Source organism: Mytilus galloprovincialis, chromosome 11, assembly GCF_965363235.1.
Source record: "Mytilus galloprovincialis chromosome 11, xbMytGall1.hap1.1, whole genome shotgun sequence".
NCBI classification, from domain to species: domain Eukaryota; kingdom Metazoa; phylum Mollusca; class Bivalvia; order Mytilida; family Mytilidae; genus Mytilus; species Mytilus galloprovincialis.
In genome coordinates, this window is record NC_134848.1 from 22058858 (window position 1) to 22081801 (window position 22944).

General features: G+C 32.5%; 1 protein-coding gene across 1 annotated transcript; it reads right to left on the reverse strand.

The window, feature by feature from the left end:
- Nucleotides 1-4245: 4245 nt before the first annotated feature.
- Nucleotides 4246-13617, reverse strand: LOC143051855 (uncharacterized). Its single transcript, XM_076224845.1, has 2 exons — nucleotides 13550-13617; nucleotides 4246-7041 (listed from the first exon to the last, which is right to left on the reverse strand). The coding sequence occupies exon 2, from the start codon at nucleotides 7020-7022 to the stop codon at nucleotides 5487-5489; it is 1536 nt and encodes a 511-aa protein (XP_076080960.1). The 5' UTR covers nucleotides 7023-7041; nucleotides 13550-13617; the 3' UTR covers nucleotides 4246-5486.
- Between the last annotated feature and the right edge of the window lie 9327 nt (nucleotides 13618-22944).

The following is a 22944-nucleotide window of genomic DNA, read 5'->3' on the forward strand; positions in this document are numbered from 1 at the left end:
AAGACAAGTTTAAGTTCAGCTATGAAATTCCTGTATCTTCTTCACGGTAAGTTTCTTACTCTTTGTTAAATCGAAGAATTAAAACCATTTTTAAAATAGAAATGTTATGAAACGGGCTTTTCTGTATTGGTCCTGTTGTAGTGTGTGGATAGCTGTATAATTTTCAGTGGCTACTTTTGACGAAATTTAAGATCGTAATGTCACAGGGTAAAAAATAAATGCAAACCATATATCGAATCCCAGCAGGTAATGAATTGCTTTAAACATAAAGAAAGATAGTAGAATTAACAGTGGATCAGACTGTTAAAGAACAAATATATAATATGATACCATATGGTTGAAAAGTAAAATTCGTCTATTGAAAAGTAAATTTTGTTACTTTTTTTTTCTCGGAATTACAAGCCATTTAAGAAAGAATTACAAAGCCGATGTTATTTTAAACGGTTATTTTATTTTCTTAAGATTACAATATGTGTTTATCAAAAGCAAGTGTACACCCGGGCGTTTTGACGTAAACGTAGCTACGCTCATGATTTTGGATCCGAGACTCGAAGACTGTTCTTGAATGAAGTTGCCTTTTAAAGTTGGTTAATAAAAGTATCAATATATGGACTTTTTCATATTGGCCCTGTAACATGCCCTTGATATTATGTTGCCTCAGGGCCATTACAACCATCCTTGGCCATTATTAACACCTCGGGCATGTTACAGGGCCAATATGAAAAAGTCCATACATTAATACTATAGAAATAATCGCACTTACCGAAAGCTATTTCAAAGCTAGTGAACATGCAGACGAACCAGTGGACATAGACGGACTGGTTAACATGTAAACAGACGGGCGAATGTGACAGACTTATTGACAAACATTCACATATAGACAGACCTGCAGTTGGGAATGTAGAAAGACTAGGAGAAACGCTTAGGTACGCTTTACGCACACCCAATACACTCTTTAAGCTCGTTGTGCACACGATACAGATATGATTGACAGGTTTAATGCATCAAAATTACTAGCGTATTGGTAGCATGGATGATTTTTTTTTACCACGGCCGACGTACGTCGGATCTATACGTTGATGTGTGAGGCCGGTATTACATTAAGTAAACAGGCAATGTCAGTTTCTAATTCTTATGTACAACAAAAGTAATATAAGACAATACATCTTTATTAAACAATTATCTAATATGAATCTAATATATGTAATGCCAAACAAGCATTTGGGTTTACGATTGCATTTCTTTTTTTAAAGAAAACAACTTGTCTTATTGTTAAAGGCCGTACTCATTGTATATAAATTGCGAATCCAGCTAGTCCATTTTTACTGTTATATGCGGGTATGTCTATTGTAGAATAAAGGATCATGGGAAAACTGTATTTGTTTACGTTTTGAAAATATCAAGTTAAAGGATTTTAAGTTAAGTTTTAACATATTTTCATTGTGATATGTCTTTATAATATACAAACAAAGCATTAAAGTTCAAATAAGGGTTATAAAAGCATCATAATATAGCATATCGATTATTGAAAGCGATCCATTTTAACTATAGATGCGATGAATTATCACTGTTAGTGCAGTCATTATTAATGTAGAATTTTCAAAGATGCGAGGAATTTTTATTGTAGAATTATGTGATAAATGCACTTGCAACAAATGAAAAAAAAACTTAGTTGATGACTTTAGGATTTATGATACATGTATTTTCAAATTGAAATACAAACTCCTCATTCATTCCTCATTAAATATATAGCTTTTCAAACTTGTAATAAAAGCGATTCTCAAAATGTCATTGTATTCTTCAGATTACGTTTCTCTTTGATTTTAACTTATATAGGGAATCACTAGAGCGTGACAGCAGCGGGCCCTCTTAGGCAGTCAGTGGGCCCCTACTTATAAAAAATTATGGATCCGCGAATGGATACTACCGCAGAGGTAAAACCATGCACATTTGGGTTATTGTACACGAAATGCATGCTACAATTCATTTTTATTGATTATAAACCCTTTGGAACTCTATGTGGGCTATTTCAGCAACTAGGCAAAACATACCAAAACTAGATACACGGTTAGATTCAGCATGTCAACGAATATCTATATTAAAGGACTAGCTATAAATTTGAAACCCCACAAAATTGAAAAAGGGACCAAAAATATAAAAAAAAATGCATGCATCGGATACATTTGTTATTGAAGGCATGACTGTAACAAAAGGATGAATATACAAAAATATCTTATTCTGGGGTCTCATTGGGGGGTTCTGATCCCGGATCCCGCTTACTGTTTTGGCAGATTCCCGTATTCCGCTTATTGTTTTGTCAGATTCCCGTATCCCGCTTATACTATGCAGTTCTGATTTTTTGTAATAATCAATGTACCGCTAGACTTCATTTCCCGTTTTTCACTACACAATCATTTGACTTTCACCTGTCACGCTTGCAAAAAATCGGCAATCCGGCGTGACGCTTATACCCAAATGCGACCCACTATTTTACTCTATTTTGACTCATATTATGCCCATTATAAATATATTAAAAAAGTAGCGTAGATTTTTTTATCCCTTTTTATCCCGTCACGTTTCGTTTTTGAGCCATATATAGATGTCGTATGTGACAATGAGACAACTCTCCATCCGAGTCACAATTTATAAAAGTAGACCATTGTACGTCAAAATACGGTCTTCAACATGGAGTCTTGGCTCACACCGAACAGCAAGTTATAAAGGGCTCCAGTGTAAAACCTTTTAAACGGGAAAACGAAGGTGCAATCTATATCAAGATGTTCGTAATTAGCGGTGAAGTGTAATGGAAATGGATAAAAAAAAAATAAGGATAAAGATCCCTATACGCTTTATAAGAAACTAAATGGAATACATTTGAAATAAATGTTATTTCTATTGAATTTATTACAGTGTTTTAAAACCAAACTTTCCTCCGTAAGTTAAATTTTATCAAATCTTTCTCTTACTTTATCTATTGTTTGAGCAAGTCGGCTAAATTAAGGCTTTACAGCTAATTTCCTAATGCATGTAAAGCAAAACTTTGGTAGCTTGCTTGCTTTGTTTGTATAATTGTTTATACAAACTTTGTAAATAAGATTGACATTTTTAAACAATATGAATAGGCAAAGTGTAACCTGTATTTTTAATATTTGAATTAAATTGGGTGTTATCATAATGATTATCCAATAAAAAAAGCAAATAATCAACTAAAGTCTTGCTCTACATGCTTAAAGAAATGAGCTGTAATAAATAAAATAAATAAAATTATACAGTGAAAATGCACCGCATATACAATACTAATGATTCGCTCCACAGTGAAAATGAAAGAATAGTATCATTATTCGACAGTAAACATGACTAGCATTACGAAATCGTCATAGTGGAATTTAGTTAAATATGAAGAAACTGAATGACAAAACATTTTCTACGTTATACAACTTTAATAATTGTATTAAAATTAATATTTTTTACTGCAACAACATCTCACCTGTTAGTTATAAAGCACCTGCACAATCTGATCGTGAAATGTCCTAAATATTCACCTATTTTGGTATATATTTCACAGCTGGATGGCTTTAGGCGCGATAAACCCCCGCTCGCATCTCTAACTTTGTTTTATTAGTATTATGTAGATCTGATCATATACATTTTAACTAATTTTCTTCATTTTCTTCAAAATTTAAAAAAAGTTCGTCTGTTTATTTATCATTCTACATTAGACATTTATGGCATATACAGTAAAAATGATATTTTAGGATCCGCACTTTACATACACTGGTACTAAGACCTGTAATTAATTACTTATATTCACCAGTTATTTAAACTCATGTGAAGATAGTTGTCTCATGGACAATCATAGCTACTTATATTTACACTGTTTAAGTCTGAGCTTTTACTTATGTTCAGTGTTCGTAAAAATAAACTATATTTCAGTATGTTTCTGACTGTAATTCAGTGGTTGTCGTTTGTTCATGTGTTACATTTTTTTTTCGTTTATTGTTTGCTTTTTTAGCTGACAAGGCGGCATGGGCTTTGCTCTTTGTTGACGGTCGTACGAGTTGTTAATTTCTGTATCATTTGGTCCCTTGTGGAGAGTTGTCTCCTTGGCAATCATACCACATCTTCTTTTTTCTATATATGTCGAATACAGTGCACAGCTATACGTCAGTTTACTAGTCAAATTATTTTTCCAGCACCGTTTGAAAATAAGTGTACGGGTTGTGTGTAATTGATAACATATTGGCATTCAAGATTCTTTTTATTCATCTTATAAAAAACCAGAATAAGAAACAAAACATTGTACATTTGTGACATGTGTTATAATAGAAACTGACACAAAGCTATGGTAACATTAAATAGCAAATACGAGTAAATATGGAACAGGGTCCGAATTATTTCCTTTATTACCTTAATACAGTTTCTTCCAAATTTAGGGACAATTTTTTTATTTTCTATATAAGACTGTAAATTTCAATTTCTTTCTCATACTACATGTACTAGTAGCCCTGTTCATGGTTTCTGGGAGAATTATTGACCGGCATTTAAGACAACAATACTTTTTTGAGTATCAAAATTATAGAATCATTTTGTTAAATCGAAAATCCATCCTATACCTATCAGAATCAATTAAAATTTAGAGTTGATAGTTTAATGAACCTCCTTTAGAAATATTTAAACATCTTTACCAAAGTATCATCTCTGTACAATATCCAATTTATAAGCGAAGGTTAAAGTGACTCCATTCGTGGGTACCGCTCGGGTATCCTGTAACTTGGATCCTATTCCATATATTATATTTTATTTTAATTCAAAAAAATGTTAACATAAAAAACAAATATCGGATCATCCGAGTCCTTATTTGTATGGCTGTACAACTGCTGTACAACTATTTAATCTTTAAAAATAATAATAATTTAACAAAAATAGTCAAAATAACAAAGATAGTTTCTTCGTTTTTTATTAGTACTTTTTCTTTTTGTTATATTTTAAATAGTAACATTCTTTTAAATTTGTACGTAACTGTACATGTAGGTCTTTAAGATCTTCGTGAATGTAACCATGGTACATTTTGTAACTGTCAAACTTGTTTACAATTCAATACAATTTGTTCGTCAAATAAGATCGGTTTAAACCTCTGGAATCCCCTCCAACTCCCCAACCCCTGGATCCGCCTCTGATCCATCGGATACATGTTGGAGCATAGGATCACAAATGTGATGAACACATGTGTCAATATATTGCGTATATGCCTATAGCTGAAACATTATTGTGTACACATGGTGTAAACATGGAATTTTAAAAAATCCAACAGCTACGCATTGCCATTTTAGAACCACTTTTATCACATTTGTTAAACAAGTTAAAGATTATCACAAGTACGTGACTAAATTAACTACACATATCAAACTATACAGTAGCTTATTGTCATTGAGTGTCTGCCTGGAGAGTCGAATTCTGGATAAACCCTAGTCTACATGCATCAAATGTCACGTGTGTTTTTTCATGTGTGTCTGTAAATTTATATTCTGTCTAAAACATTTATAACATATATCACATTTAAAAGGTTTATCACCAGTATGTAATCTCATGTGTATTTGTAAGTGACCACTTTGACTAAACCCTCTTCCACACACATCGCATTTATGAGGTTTATCACCAGTGTGTATTAAAGTGTGCATTTGTAAGGTAGGGAAACTACGAAATGATTTCCCACATACATCGCATTGATTAGGTTTATCACCAGTGTGTATTCTCTTATGTATTTGTAAGGGTTGAAAACTACGAAATGATTTACTACATACATCACATTTATAAGGTTTAGTGTCGTTGTGTGTTATCATGTGTGTCAGTAAGGTCAATCTATGGTGAAACCCTTTACAACAAACCTCACATATAAAAGGTTTATCATCATTGTGTAAACTCATGTGAGACTTCAAGTCCTTACACTTACTAAACTCTTTCGCGCATACATCACATTTAAACGTTTTATCACCAGAATGTATTCTCATGTGTTTTCGAAAGGCCCCGTTCTGAATAAATCCTTTACCACACACATCACATTTATAAGATTTATCACCTGTGTGTGTTTTCATGTGACTCTGTAAGGTTACTTTCTGGCTAAACCCTCTCCCACATACATCACATATAAATGGTTTATCACCAGTATGCGTTCTCATGTGAGTTGTTAAGTGCTGATTGGTCTTAAACACTTTCTTACATATTTCACATGTATACTGTCTATCATCGTGACCATGGGGACCAGTATGTATTCTCATGTGTCTCGTTAACTCGAAATTTTGTCTAAACCCATTACCACATATATTACATTTGAAAGGTCTTTCACTAGTGTGTGTTGTTGTGTGTCTCTTCAAGTACCAACTGTTAGAAAACCCTTTACCACATACATCACATTTATAAGATTTATCATTGTATGTATGCGTTCTCATGTGGCTCTGTAAACTACAAATCTGGCTATAACTTTTCCCACATGCATCACATACATAAGGTTTTTCACCAGTATGTGTTCTCATATGCTTTTGCATGTAATCATTATAAGCAAACCCTCTACCACATACATCACATTTATAAGGTTTCTCACCAGTATGTGTTCTCATGTGGCTCTGTAGATGACTGAGCTTACTAAACCTTTTATCACATACATCACATTTCAAAGCCTTAGGTTTATCTTCAGAGTGAATTTTCAAGTGTTTCCTTAAGTCATCATCCTTTCGAAAACCTGGATCACAGATATGATTATTAAACCTAGCGTATGTCTTTAAATGCATCTGTAACACATTATATGCACGAAATTCTTTTTTACAGAAATTACATTTTAAAACTTGGTTTCCAGTATGAGTAATCACATGTTCCTCTAGATCTGCATTGCTACTCAACTCCTTACCACACACTTTACATATATAACTAATTCCTCTGTCACGAGAGCAAACTATGCGTTCCTTCATAAATAGATCGGAAGTCTGATCACAGGAGACAATCACAGAAGGAGCTGATGATCCGTTCATTTTTCTCCGCTTTTGATTTCTGTCAGTTAAAAGAAAATAATCATGAAAACAACTGCAAACTAATTTTATTGAAAGATCAATTAATACAATTTGCATGTTATGTCCACTTGAAGGTGTACCTTTTTGATGTTGATGTCTTTTTAAAAACTTTTTTTTTATACTCACTAAATATGAAAAGAAAATAATTATGACAAAAAGGAAAACGTTGGGACGAAAGTGTAAGAAACAAATGAACACAATATCATGCTAATGAAATGGGTGTAAACCAGTCTCGAAATTTCGAAATTTGCTGTAAGTTATTGACCAATTATAGAAATATTCCGTACTGTGCTAAATGAATTGCCTGAACTTGAACTCGTAGCTTAGAACTGTAAAAAAAAATTATTTTAAATAAAAATCTTTAAACATGTTAAAGGGGCACTAGCTGTCAAATTCATGTTCACCGATTTGACTCAAATTCTCATATTTGATTTATAACAATGTAAAACATTTCTCCAAATAATTAAAAGTATAAAATAAACAATTAACAGCACATGGGCTCGATAATATCTAGCTTCGTTTCGTGTGTATTCTATTCTAGACGCCATCTAACTAACTATCGAGTGGAACTCCAAAGACCTCCGATGGTCATTCAAGGGATTTAAACATAAATATAGATATAAATAGATTTAGCGAACTCGTGCAATTGGATTTGGCTAGGTCTATTCAATTTCATATTATAGATAAAAATATATATATGCTAATTATCGCTTTTGCCTATAAAAGAATGACTTGTGTGGATCGAATCAGACAATCAACTGATTTATCTTTGTTCAACTTTCAATGTTGACATTCTTTTCCTTTAAATAATTGATCACGCACGATTCATGCGTTATTTATCTCTAGTTAAAAGGTTAAATTGAAGTTCATGTCAATACGCATTCAATGAGGTCCAATTATTTAGTTAATCAAATATATAAACCTTTTATATGTAAATATCGTATCTCCGCCCATAGCTTCAATATAGAAACAGGCAGATATTATAATTTAGATAAAGAAAACAGATGATGTACTATGTACAATAACAATATGGTAGAAGATGAATACCATGTTATTCTAGAATGAAATATATATAGTGATGTAAAAAAACTATACATAAAGAAATATTATTGGCAATATCCATCCACTTTTAAACTTATACATTTGTCATCAGTTCACAATGTGAAGGAACTTAATAATTTAGGTAAATTTTAGTTTAATATTTAAACCAGATGCTCCGCAGGGCGCAGCTTTATACGACCGCAGAGGTTGAACCCTGAACGGTTGGGGCAATTATGGACACAACATTCAAGCTGGATTCAGCTCTAAATTTGGATTGTAATTAAATAGTTGACACAGCATATGTTTCTGACACAGAATGAATGTGGTCTAATGAACTTAAAAAAAAAAATTTGCCTTTGAGCAATTCACTATGCTGTTGAATATTAATCCTCTCAAAAAAATGTTTGAAGAAATTTTCTTTTTATTTATTAAATCTGAAATGAAAAAATTGACCCCCCAAATTTTTTTTCACATCCCCCTTTCCCTTATTTCAAAACTGATCTCAATTCAAATTTCTAATGAAGTTTGCAACAACAACTACTTATTTAAATACATTATAAAATATTAAAATGTAAAAAAAGTGCTTGTTATCACTGACAATGACCGAATGGTAAAGATTGTTTTAATCTATCAGTTGGTAGTAAAAGTGAATATACATTCAAACATTGTATATTGTATAAAACAATGATTTAAGTTGATTCAACTACTATTCTGGACAAAGAAAGATAACTCCAATTGAAATCCAATTGGAATGTCTTGCTATTGCACAATATTGTGCAAATAGATATTTCTTGCTATTGTGCAATACTGTGCAATTGAAAATATTTGCTATTGCACAATACTGTGCAATTGAAGATTTCTTGCTATTGCTGAATTTATAAATGTGCAATTGAAAATTTCTTGCTATTGCACAATACTTAATATAATAATTTTGGATCCTGATTTGGACCAACTTGAAAACTGGGCCCATAATCAAAAATCTAAGTACATGTTTAGATTCAGCATATCAAAGAGACCCAAGAATTCAATTTTTGTTAAAATCAATCTTAGTTTAATTTTGGACCCTTAGGACTTTAATGTAAACCAATTTTAAAACGGGACCAAAAATTAAGAATCTACATACACAGTTAGATTTGGCATATCAAAGAACCCCAATTCTTCAATTTTTGATGAAATCAAACTCAGTTTAATGTTGGACCCTTTGGGCCCTTTATTCCTAAACTGTTGGGACCAAAACTCCCAAAATCAATACCAACCTTCCTTATATGATCATAAAACCTTATGTTTAAATTTCATAGATTTCTACATGTATTCATAAATACCAAAGTTATGGTGCGAAAACCAAGAAAAATGCTTATGTGGGTCCCTTTTTGGCCCTTATTCCTAAACTGTTGGGACCTTTTCTCCCAAAATCAATACCAACCTTCCTTTTGTGGTCATAAACATTGTGTTTAAATTTCATTGATTTCTATTTACCTAAACTAAAGTTATTGTGCGAAAACCAAGAATAATGCTTATTTGGGCCCTTTTTTTGCCCCTTATTCCTAAACTGTTGGAACACAAACTCCAAAAATCAGTCCCAACCTTCCTTTTCTGGTCATAAACCTTGTGTTAAAATTTCATAGATTTCTATTCACTTTTACTAAAGTTAGAGTGCGAAAACTAAAAGTATTCGGACGACGACGACGACGCAGACGACGACGCCAACGTGATAGCAATATACGACGAAATTTTTTTCAAATTTTGCGGTCGTATAAAAATTCGTTATATGTAGTTGTATTAATTATTTATCAAATGAATTAATTTTCATTCTCCGCCTGTATGTATTGATTATAATTATTGTATTTATATTTCACTGATGCATTCAAAAAATATTGTAAAATTGTATATTCTATAAGCTGTATTGCTTCTGAATAAAGTTTTATTATTATATATATATATATTAACCTAGATACGAGCGTATGACATTTGCGCCGATTTTCAAATTGTCATTCTTTCATTTGCGCCGATTTTATATTGGCTCCTTATTGCATTTTCAGCTTAACACAGGTGAGTATCTACTTGTACATGTACTATGTAAGTAAGTATATTGGCAAAATTTGATTATAAACGTTGTTCGCTTATATTTAAATCCAGGCCGTTGCGTATGTTAAAATGTGAACTCTTAGAAATGCCCGCATCAGTACGTATTTAAAGCGGAAAGATAGAAAAGACGGACTTTGTTAAAAAAAATTGACAATTACAACAAATATAGAAGAGACGAAATCACAAGAAAGGAATGCATTAGATGTGTTGCCCTTAAATACTCGACAAGAACAGATTTGTGATTTTAACGTATTCCGTATTTATGAATTTTATTATTGTAAATAGATTTTTAATTCATCATTTTAGTATATAAACAGAGTGCCTCTTGATTGTAAAGTATGTGAACATAGTGCGTTTTAATTGACTTATCCTGCTCGAGATCCCTCTTACATCTCTCCGTGGTGAGACAATTTATATCATTTGTACATCTGGCTAAAGGAAAAGGTCAATAGGGATAACGAAAAAAAACATTGACCTGTAATTTACCCGTAAAAATATCGTCGCAAATGAAATGAAAAAATCGGCGCAAATGAAATGCAGATCGACGGCGCAAATGCAAAACGCCGCTAGATACACACAGTGTGCAGTGGTCGTTTTAAAACAAATATATTCGCATGCCTCGTTATTATACTTGTCTAGAAATCAAAGCGCTTTTAAACATTCACATTATCAAAAACACATATGTTTTTATGAAAAAGCAAATTAGTTCTTATATTCTAATGGTTAATTGACTTCAACTTAGTCTATATTGTTTTAGTTTGATTGTTACAATGTGGTAGCCTAGCCATAGATCCTCAGGGACCGTATCAAAGACGAATATTCATTTATAACTACCTGTATACATGAAAGAAAACTTTCGAGACGTTCCGAGAATTTTTTCAGGCTGAGAGAAATCGAGATATCGCCAATATATAAGCGTGACCCCCTGAGGAGTGACAAAATCAAGACCACCCCCTTCCTGAAAATAGAGTTGTCCCACATGATTTTTGTGTTTTATAGAATTGAAAACGTGCACATACAATTAAATTGGTTAAAATGCCTAAACAGAAGAAAGGTTCGGAGCTACCTGTTTGTAGTACTAAGAACTTTTAAAGTCAGAGGCTTATCAAGATACTTTCACATTCCTATCCGTATATAGCATGTATTGTTTCGTTTGTTTGGGTAAGATTTGTCCTTTATATTTTCTCCTTTTTGTATCTTTTCCCTTTTCTCTGTTTACTTCCATGTTAATATATAAATTACTTTTGTTGCAATACAAATGAATATAATACAATAAGATAAGACCTCACTCTTCATCTTGACTGTGGTCAAGGATTGACAGCTGGGCACTGGTATATCAACACATGATTAGCTTATAAGCCCTCCTAATTGCCTATATAAAATTTCGATTTGCTTTTATTTACATAACTTCATTGTCAACTTGTTTCCTTGTCACGATATGTATATTGACTTCAGGCTTTTTACAAACTGTGCAGATTAACAATCAGGGGACTTACTTAAACAAGTGATTTTCTAAATCACTGATTCAAGTAACATTATTTCCATAAAGGTTGGAAGTTAGAGTTATCTTTCTTTAATAATCACCTATTTAAGTAGTACAAATTAATCATTAGAAGAAGTGATTTAATTTTATTGTAGCTTTAAATATAGAATACTAATGATCCAGGGACTAATTATGTTTCTAAACTTATCAGAACCAACATCTGTGTTGTCTAGGATGACCAGGTCAATTTCAGGTGATGACCTTGTACTGAATCTAGGATAATGACATAAAAATCACTTGTTTAAGTTTCAGACCTCAATTTCCTTCCCAAAAAATCACTTCTTTAAGTACCATTCTGTTAATAACCCCCACTAATTTCAACACCCCCGAACAGTGAAATTTTTATCACGAACAGTAGAATTTTATTACATAATCTGAAAGATGAAACCTTGAACTTCACAGGAAAAATACTCCCACTGCTGTGAAAAATCTTTGAAGAAAGTATCGGTTCATTATGTAAAGCCATTATTATAGCATTTTTTCAACTAAAATAGAATTTTCAGCTAAATGATAGCATCAAAGGCATAAACCTTGCTACTTAAAAGAAGCAAAAAGTTTATATTTTTTAATTTTACTAATTAAAAGATATTATTTAAACCTATGTGTTTAAAATTTTGAAAAAACTACAAAATCTCAATTTGTGACAAAACCTCGAATTTGCTACTCAAATAAGTGATTTAAAAATCACTTATTTCAGTAAGTCCCCTGACTGATTAATACTAACTTCAAAATTAAGTGATAAAAAATATCTTAAAAAATATCTATTAGACTGTCTATTCATTAAATATACATTTTTTGTATAATCATATTAAGAATAAATTCAGTTACATAATTCCATTTAGTTGCCCCCTCCCATTTTCATCAGTACGATACAAAATACTCGTGTTTGTCTTTAGAAAGTTATTTATAAATATATTCTAATTGTCTGCTCCATGGTCGGGTTGTTGTCTCTATGACACATTCCCTATTTCAATTCTCAATTTTATATTGCATAATGTTTCATCAAATTTTTGATACAATGTGATTATAGACGTCTATATTTTTATTGATTAAAATACAGAACTCTCTTTTTTGAACGATCAATGCATTTGAATGGGAACATATAGTTACCCAGGGTTGAGACCACCCCCTTTTTGTATGATGACTTCCCCTGTTCGGTACATCAATAAATTATAATAAGTTAATTCTTTTAAGTTGACAGTGCACATTTTTATAGAAGGCTTCAAAAGTCAAAATAATCTGTTTTACCCTCTTTACAAATAAATGGTAAAATAACATAGTCAAGTTCGCTATATTGTGCCAGTAAAAAGTCCTTGGCTGTTTTGCTTTATTAAAATCAATGGTAAAAATTATAGCAAACAGTATTTTCATAGGAGACAAATCCTAGGAAATTTAATCTCTATTCTTAGAGAGCATCGTACATTGCGTATACAATATAGAGGGGGGATAGGAGGGGTCCTGATCCCGAAATCCCGGGCTTAAAAACACGAAATCACGAAATTCCGGACTTAAAAACACGAAATCCCGAGGTCCCGAAATTCGAAAAAAGAATTCCCGGATCCCGACAGGGTCAATCCGAAATCCCGACCTTAAAAACACCCGATCCCGGAGTCCCGGTAAAGGTCCTATCCCCCCTCAATATAGACTAAAGAGAGAGGAAAAAACCCTAATGAATGTCAAATAGGCTTTCCATACATTTTTTATTCTAACAAAGACCTTGCATTTATAAAATTTTATCGATTTATTATCCACGAAACTGTGAACATAGACATTGTGATATAAAAATGTAATCAATATAAAAACTTCGAAACAAACTTACAATGTGGTAGAATAGTGAACTTTTGATAAACGCTCTTAATTACTGCAGTGCTTCTCAAAATAAAATTCAAAGGGAGACAATAAAGATATACCTATGGAACGCACGATTGCCAACATAGGTACTTGTTTACTTTTACTAGTCTAACAAAAAGTTAGTTTTTGAATTTTATATTAGTAATACAATTTATGTATTTACTTAAACATTGTTAAATCAAGACGGATATGTTCCAGACCGTATGAGTATTTGGACCGTACGCGTACGGTCTGGACCGTATGCGTACTTTTTTAGTACGGTCTGACTAATATTAAGAAGTTGTTCAAGTTAATTTGATACAAATGCATATGACAGATCAACATAACTTATATCTAAATTAATATAAAAAAGTTCAATTGTAGTTAAAATAAAATCTTTCTATTTTAACTATTTAAAAAATTACGCGAATTAAATCCGCTAATCTCTTAGTCTTGTATTTAGCATGTCGATAAGTAATTATACATTAATTGAACTAAGATCACTGAAATTGAAGATATAGGAGGTAAACTTAATGTGGAAGGACAACTGTTCTAAAACATTTAGCAACTTTACAAAAATGCAAATGCAAACAGAACATGTATGAACTGTAAGTATGTGAATGTAAAAAAATATTACGTTACTTGTGGCAGCAAGTGCCACATTGGTCGAGAGTACCAAAATAGAATTCAGATTTACAATTGAACAAATATTAAATTTTAATTGTTGGTCTATCTAATTCAATTTGTAATAATAACAATTTGTAAAACTAAAAATAAAGATAATGATAATTGTTTTTTTTTATTTATATATAAGGGGGGATAGGACCTTTATCGGGACTCCGGGATCGGGTGTTTTTAAGCTCGGGATTTCGGGATTGACTCTTTCGGGATCCGAAAATTCTTTTTTTCGGATTTCGGGACCACGGGATTTCGTATTTTTAAGCCCGGGATTTCGGGATTTCGTGTTTTTAAGCCCGGGATTTCGGGATCAGGACCCCTCCTATCCCCCCTCATATATGATACAATAACAATTATGGTCAGCTCGTATTGGACCATACGCGTATAGTCATACGGTCCGACCGTACGCATATGGTCGGACCGTACGAGTATACGTATACGGTCCGGACCGTACGCGTACGGTCCAAATACTCATATGGTCTGGAACAGATACGAAAACAAGTGTGCAATTTTAATAAAAATCTCGTTCATCCGAACTTCTTTGTTAGATTGGATAATATATGGAAAGCCAATTTAACACTAATAAGTTATATAAATGTCCTTACACATAGTTTAACCCCCAACTCGATGCACAATGACCATCTAAAATAAATGAGTTCTAATTTTTATAATAACGCTCGTTCAAATGACGTATAATAGTTTACCGTTGACCGCACGTCCGCCCGTCCGTCGTCAACATGTCGGACATTAACTCAAAAACGTGTTTACTACTATTCATGAAAATTTGGTGAATTGTTGATATCTATTGACATGAGTTCCATTTTGTTTTTGTACGACCTTCAAATTTTACGGTCGTATATTGCTATCAAGTGGTCGTTGTCGCCAGTGTCCATCGAAGACGGATGGTTTCCGGACAATTATTTTAGTATAAGTAAATAAAAATCTATGAAATTTAAACACAAGTTCTATAACCACAAAAGGAAGGTTATTTTTTTTAGTATTAATTTTGGTGAATTGATGCTCCCAACAGTTAAGGACATAGGGGCAAAAATGGGGCTCAAATAAGCATTTTTCTAGTTTCCAGACAATATTTTATGGAACGGTTTATAAATCTATCTAAATTTATACCACAAGGTTCCATAACAGTAAAAAAAGGGGTTGGGGATGGGCTTTGAGGGTTATGGCTCAAACTATTGGGGTAAAAAAGGGGGAAAACAAGGGTGTCCTGTTTAATGGACAATTATTTTTACATGTAAGTAATATGTGGATTAACTCTCTTACGCTGCTTTTAAATGATTAAATTGGTAATTATGGTTGCAAATTCCATTGGAAATTTGAATTGAGGTTTTGACCATATCTTGAGGGAAAGAAAACAGAAATTAGCGTGGGACAATTATTTTTTAAGATTTCAAAAATTTAAAAGAAAATGTCTTCCAATATTTTGTATTGCCAAAAAAGGATTGTTTTGGGGTAAACAAAACAAGAGGCTCTCAAGAGCCTGAATCGCTCACCTTAATTTTTGGAAAGATTAGAACTTGTTCTAAATCTTTACTTAGGCACCACCCTACCTAACAACAGGACAGGTTAGCTGCTGTTACTAAATGTATTCACACTAAAATATAGTTCCCTATAGTTCTCATGTATGTGCACATAATACACAAATAAACTGAAAAAAAACTGGGTATATTATTGGAGCAGTTCATTCAAGAATGTATGTCATTAAGGTGTGTTGATGTGCAGGCTTTTTTAAAAACATTTGGTTAGGTAAGTGGGCATTGATTCAACTAGTATGATTGACAACTGCCATTATCACTAAACAATCAGAGACAAGGTGGACATTTATTACAATGCCCCACCTCCTAAACTGCCAATCAAATTGACCACATTACCTATCAACCTCAGTCTTACATAATTACAGACCACTACAATATGCATCTAATTCTTAATACACAAGTATCTGACCTCATAATTGATTACACAAATGTGTGTATTGTTTGTTTGATATTTATAAGGATAATAGATTTATTTATTGCCAATTACTTTTGATCTACATTACATAAAGTAATTCTGTAAATTATATCTGAAAGATAAATGATTAATGGATTAACATGATCTAAAAAAAAATGAAATATGAATATAAATATGAATATATAAAAGGTATTTAAGTATGGCCTATAATTTACTTAATAAATTTCCAATAATCATCTGTAATTAATTAACAATTTAGATTAGTTCACTTTTTTTTTATCAGGAATTGGCTTGAAACAGTTTTAAAATTTATAAATTTTTAATTATAACAAACCATTGTTTATTAGTTTATTTCCCTCAATCATGTCAATCATTTTGTCTATTTTAGTCATTTGAATTTTCATTTGAAGTAAATATATATTTTTGCAATCAAGAAAGAATCCACAGTTCAATAAAATTAGTTTTTTAATTTGTTTACGTTGAAAAATAAAATTGGTTGAAAAATACATCAAAATTTGATCAAAAGGCACTCTAAAACTTTAATTTTCAATGCCATATAACCTCTGTTTCAACTTACAAAATGCCCCAAAACAACATTTTTAGATTATTTTTGTTGGCACATTAAAGCTTTTAGCTGATGGTCTAAATTTATGTCTTACAAGGATATTTGGTAACATTTTCTAGAAGAATTTATGCAATTTTTTTGTTTTTTTGAAACATGTTTAGAACCGGCAACATAATTTCAATTAGATATAAACTGCAGTTTAAATAAAATTGTGCATATTAAGAGACCCATATTATTTGATTTGAGCTCATTTATCCTCATACTGGAAAGGCAAGTTTCCTTCTAAAGACCTGCTGTAAATACAATTTTCAGCAATAGTGCTTTCTTAATAAATGTTCATTATTCCCCACTGTACCTTAATATGAAATAATTCTAACTTCTGTTCTAATCTTTCCATGAGTGATATCCATCACTTTGATTTTGGTTAAATCTCTCATCATTGATTATTTTGGCTTTTCAATTTATTTAAGGTGGTACCTAACACTACAGGGAAATAACTCTGTAAAATCAGCTAAACGTTTTAATTACGTTGTGTTGGAAATGGAATATTAAGCTTCTCAATGATCAAAAAAAGTATTTGTCAAACTGCTATATAACCAGTGTAAATTTTCTAGGTAAAACGGTTGGTTCAAATTTTTTGAAAATTTTATATTTTTGTCAAAGGGTCCTTAAAGTAACTACTTTGGCAAAATTTAATTACAATTAAACGAGCCAAATTAATTTTAGTTAAAGTGTTAGGTACCACCTTAAATGTTCTTTGAATCGTCATATTTTCTTCAAAAGCAAAAAAAAATCATTTTCTCCTATGTTCTATTTTAGCCATAGGAGCTATGTTTCTTGTAATACAAGGAAATAAAATATAAAGGAGTAGGTCCGGTAAGACCCCATTTTGGCCCCAAAATATAGCAGTTTTACAAAATTTATGTACAGTAAACTTTTAGTTATTTATTGGACAGCAGAATGCTTATGCTATCTAAATATGGGCTGTTTTTGACAATACAGTGCACATATATCGGGTACTAGCACCGTTAAGTCAAGCTAAATGACTGAAATCTTCACAATTCTAGCATTTTAGTTAAATTTTAGACGGTTTTCGTGTAAAACGAAAGTGGCCGCATTCGTGTTCATCCTTAACATTAAAATGTAAGTTTTATTTGATAATAATTCATCACATATATAAAGGTTAAGGATGAACACGAATGCGGCCACTTTCATTTTTGACAAAAACCATCTGAAAAGTGACATTTTTCGGCATATTTTGTAGATTTTTCATATTTTAGCTTGAATCGGATCGTTTTTAATGACACAATTAGTTAAAATCTTTAACGTCAACTAACAGAATCAAATAAAATAGACACTTAAGTGTTTAAAAAGTGGTCAAAATCTTTCAGATTCAGATAGAATCATAAACATGATAAAACTTTAAAAAGAATAGGAAGAATTATACTGGAATGCGACATTTCTATTCCGTCTAATCATATAGTCATGTAATTTTTAAAATGGCTATCTTCTACCAAAAGAATAAAATACCAACAATCAATTCTAATGTATAAAATTTTAAATACACCTGATTACTTAGCAATGCTAAATATTGATGATGTGCAACACCAGAACTTACGATCTGTCTCAATACATCATTGTACATGCAATAATGATCGTTTTGTTCCAAGACCAAATACAATTTAAAAAAAAATCTTTTCACTTTAAGGCAACCAAAGTATGAAATAATTTACCACTCGAAATAAAAAAAATGTTGAAATGTGGAATTATTCGAGAAACATTGTTATGATCTTTTTCCTTGGAAATTATATGCAAGTCAAATAAATTGTTTTCCTTTATACCCCAGTCCCACTAGGCCACGATCGCACTACGACCTGTGACTGTAAAAAACTGCAAATTTTGATGATCGTAGTACGATCGTGTAGATCGCAGTAAGGTCGTATCACGGTCGTGGTGAGGTTTTCAAGATCGTGATGAGCGTGGCAAACTTTGAACATGTTCAAAACAAACAATCGTGGTGCGGTCGTGGCGAAATCAGGTCGTAGTAGAAGCGTAGTGAGAGCGCACTAAGATCGTAGTAAAATCGCAAAGGTCGCTGTACCATCGTAGTGAGAGCGTAGCGAAAGCGTGATTCTATTCGGAGAAACTGCGCTACGATCTCATTGCGACGTTAAATTACGACCTCACTACGACCATCACGTTCTCACCGCGACCAAACTACGCTTCTATAACCGGGTGTTTTCCGTTTTATAGTAATTCAAAGACGGAATACCAATACTTAAAACTTTATTAGCAAGGTCCGGACAGTACCAGACCTAAAACTTAAACTGACTACAAAATAACATACAAAAGCATCTATAGAAAACAGTTTCTATAGCAAAGGATTAGTGTCCAACGGATTAACTTGTCATGGTCAGAGTGATTTCCATCACGACAAACATATATATTTAACAATAGAATTAATTAAACACAAAGAAATATAAAAGGTTAGATAGACGGATTAACAAATTGTCACTTTAGCACTTAAAATATAATGTCTGATCTTAATTTATTTGTAATCGCAAATAGTCCAAATCTTCCTGGTTATACTTCCACTACGACTATACCACGCTGTTCACGACCATAGTACGATTCTAGCACGCCCTCGCCGTCCTCATCACGCTCTTCTTACGACCTGACTACGTTCATACTACGACAATTATTCTCATTGTCATTTTCCCATAAAATATATTAATTCTCTCCAGGTTTTGTTTGTATGTATGTAATTGGGACTTCTTGTCCCTTTTCTCTAACGGCTCAACCATGGTTCTTGTTTTCATAAAGATAAGTCCGTTGGTTTTCCCGTTTGAATGGTTTAACACTAGTAATATTTGGGGCCTTTTATATCTTGCTGTTCGGTGTAAGCCAATTAAGGCTCCGTGTTGAAGGCCGTATCTTGGCCTATAATTGTTACTTTTAAAAATTGTTACTTGAATTGAGAGTTGTCTCATTGGAACTCATACCACATTTTCTTATATCTATTGACACATCTGTTTCATATCTGATATAGTTCACTAAAATATCGTCATTTCAGCTTTATGGACCAGCAATAGGTTGTAATTTAGGTCGGATTGGTCGGTCCGACATCTCTACTTGATCAAGATTCGTTACTATGATATCAGAGCTCCATCTGCCTCTACATCAACCCTAACACCACGCCCACCTGTTCTAATAGATTTTGATGGCATGACTGTATTTTTTTTTCGAGAAATCTACGTATTAATCAGGAATGGAACTGAAGGAATGATACTGTTTTGATATGGAACACGATATTGACGTTGTTGCTGAGAGCGTAGTAAGATCGCGGTTTGAACGTAGTGTAATCGTGGTAAGAACGTGCTATAATCGCAGTAGAAGCGTGGTAAGATCGTGTTGCAATCGGATAACTCGTGGTATGGTCGTAGTGAGAACGTGATGAGCGTAGAAAAATCTTGATAAGCGTAGTAAGGTTGCAGAATAAGCGCGGTGAGAACGTGTTATAATCGTAGCGGGATCGTTGTAGAAGCGTAATGAGGACGTTGTAGCATCGTGAAAGCAACGAAAATTTACATTTTCATGCCGCTCATACCGCGACTTCACCACGATCTGAATTTAATTTAGATCGCGGTAAGCGTGGTGCGATCGTGGTCTAGTGGGACTGGGGCTTTAACAAAACTTTATCAAATATTGCCATTTATTACCATTTGTATATTTCAATAACTGAATTGTGTATATACTAGTAATATATATTGTAATATATATATTGTATTTTAATGTATGAATGTATGAATGTTAACTGTATACATGTATTTTGTTTGAGGTCCTCAATGAAAATTAGACTAGTTCTAATTGAGTTACCCTCTTTAAAATAAATGAAAAAAATAATTATTATATTATTATTATCAAAATAACTTGTGTGTAACCGTATGGATCTCTGACATTGTTCCACAAGTTTCTATATAACACAGGGAAGGTTGGGATTCAGTTCGGGGTTAATTTTCCTAAATATGTAGGAGTAAGGGGCCAAAAAAGGGTAAAAAATCAGCATTTTTCTAGTTTTTTTTTTTTTTTTTTTTTTTTTTTTTTTTTTTTTTTATCTCATTGTTTGTATTGTATTATGAAAAAAATATTGATATTAGGTCATATTTTCTTCAAAAGCAAAAAAAAATCATTTTCTCCTATGTTCTATTTTAGCCATAGGAGCTATGTTTCTTGTAATACAAGGAAATAAAATATAAAGGAGTAGGTCCGGTAAGACCCCATTTTGGCCCCAAAATATAGCAGTTTTACAAAATTTATGTACAGTAAACTTTTAGTTATTTATTGGACAGCAGAATGCTTATGCTATCTAAATATGGGCTGTTTTTGACAATACAGTGCACATATATCGGGTACTAGCACCGTTAAGTCAAGCTAAATGACTGAAATCTTCACAATTCTAGCATTTTAGTTAAATTTTAGACGGTTTTCGTGTAAAACGAAAGTGGCCGCATTCGTGTTCATCCTTAACATTAAAATGTAAGTTTTATTTGGTGATAATTCATCACATATATAAAGGTTAAGGATGAACACGAATGCGGCCACTTTCATTTTTGACAAAAACCATCTGAAAGTGACATTTTTCGGCATATTTTGTAGATTTTTCATATTTTAGCTTGAATCGGATCGTTTTTAATGACACAATTAGTTAAAATCTTTAACGTCAACTAACAGAATCAAATAAAATAGACACTTAAGTGTTTAAAAAGTGGTCAAAATCTTTCAGATTCAGATAGAATCATAAACATGATAAAACTTTAAAAAGAATAGGAAGAATTATACTGGAATGCGACATTTCTATTCCGTCTAATCATATAGTCATGTAATTTTTAAAATGGCTATCTTCTACCAAAAGAATAAAATACCAACAATCAATTCTAATGTATAAAATTTTAAATACACCTGATTACTTAGCAATGCTAAATATTGATGATGTGCAACACCAGAACTTACGATCTGTCTCAATACATCATTGTACATGCAATAATGATCGTTTTGTTCCAAGACCAAATACAATTTAAAAAAAAATCTTTTCACTTTAAGGCAACCAAAGTATGAAATAATTTACCACTCGAAATAAAAAAAATGTTGAAATGTGGAATTATTCGAGAAACATTGTTATGATCTTTTTCCTTGGAAATTATATGCAAGTCAAATAAATTGTTTTCCTTTATACCCCAGTCCCACTAGGCCACGATCGCACTACGACCTGTGACTGTAAAAAACTGCAAATTTTGATGATCGTAGTACGATCGTGTAGATCGCAGTAAGGTCGTATCACGGTCGTGGTGAGGTTTTCAAGATCGTGATGAGCGTGGCAAACTTTGAACATGTTCAAAACAAACAATCGTGGTGCGGTCGTGGCGAAATCAGGTCGTAGTAGAAGCGTAGTGAGAGCGCACTAAGATCGTAGTAAAATCGCAAAGGTCGCTGTACCATCGTAGTGAGAGCGTAGCGAAAGCGTGATTCTATTCGGAGAAACTGCGCTACGATCTCATTGCGACGTTAAATTACGACCTCACTACGACCATCACGTTCTCACCGCGACCAAACTACGCTTCTATAACCGGGTGTTTTCCGTTTTATAGTAATTCAAAGACGGAATACCAATACTTAAAACTTTATTAGCAAGGTCCGGACAGTACCAGACCTAAAACTTAAACTGACTACAAAATAACATACAAAAGCATCTATAGAAAACAGTTTCTATAGCAAAGGATTAGTGTCCAACGGATTAACTTGTCATGGTCAGAGTGATTTCCATCACGACAAACATATATATTTAACAATAGAATTAATTAAACACAAAGAAATATAAAAGGTTAGATAGACGGATTAACAAATTGTCACTTTAGCACTTAAAATATAATGTCTGATCTTAATTTATTTGTAATCGCAAATAGTCCAAATCTTCCTGGTTATACTTCCACTACGACTATACCACGCTGTTCACGACCATAGTACGATTCTAGCACGCCCTCGCCGTCCTCATCACGCTCTTCTTACGACCTGACTACGTTCATACTACGACAATTATTCTCATTGTCATTTTCCCATAAAATATATTAATTCTCTCCAGGTTTTGTTTGTATGTATGTAATTGGGACTTCTTGTCC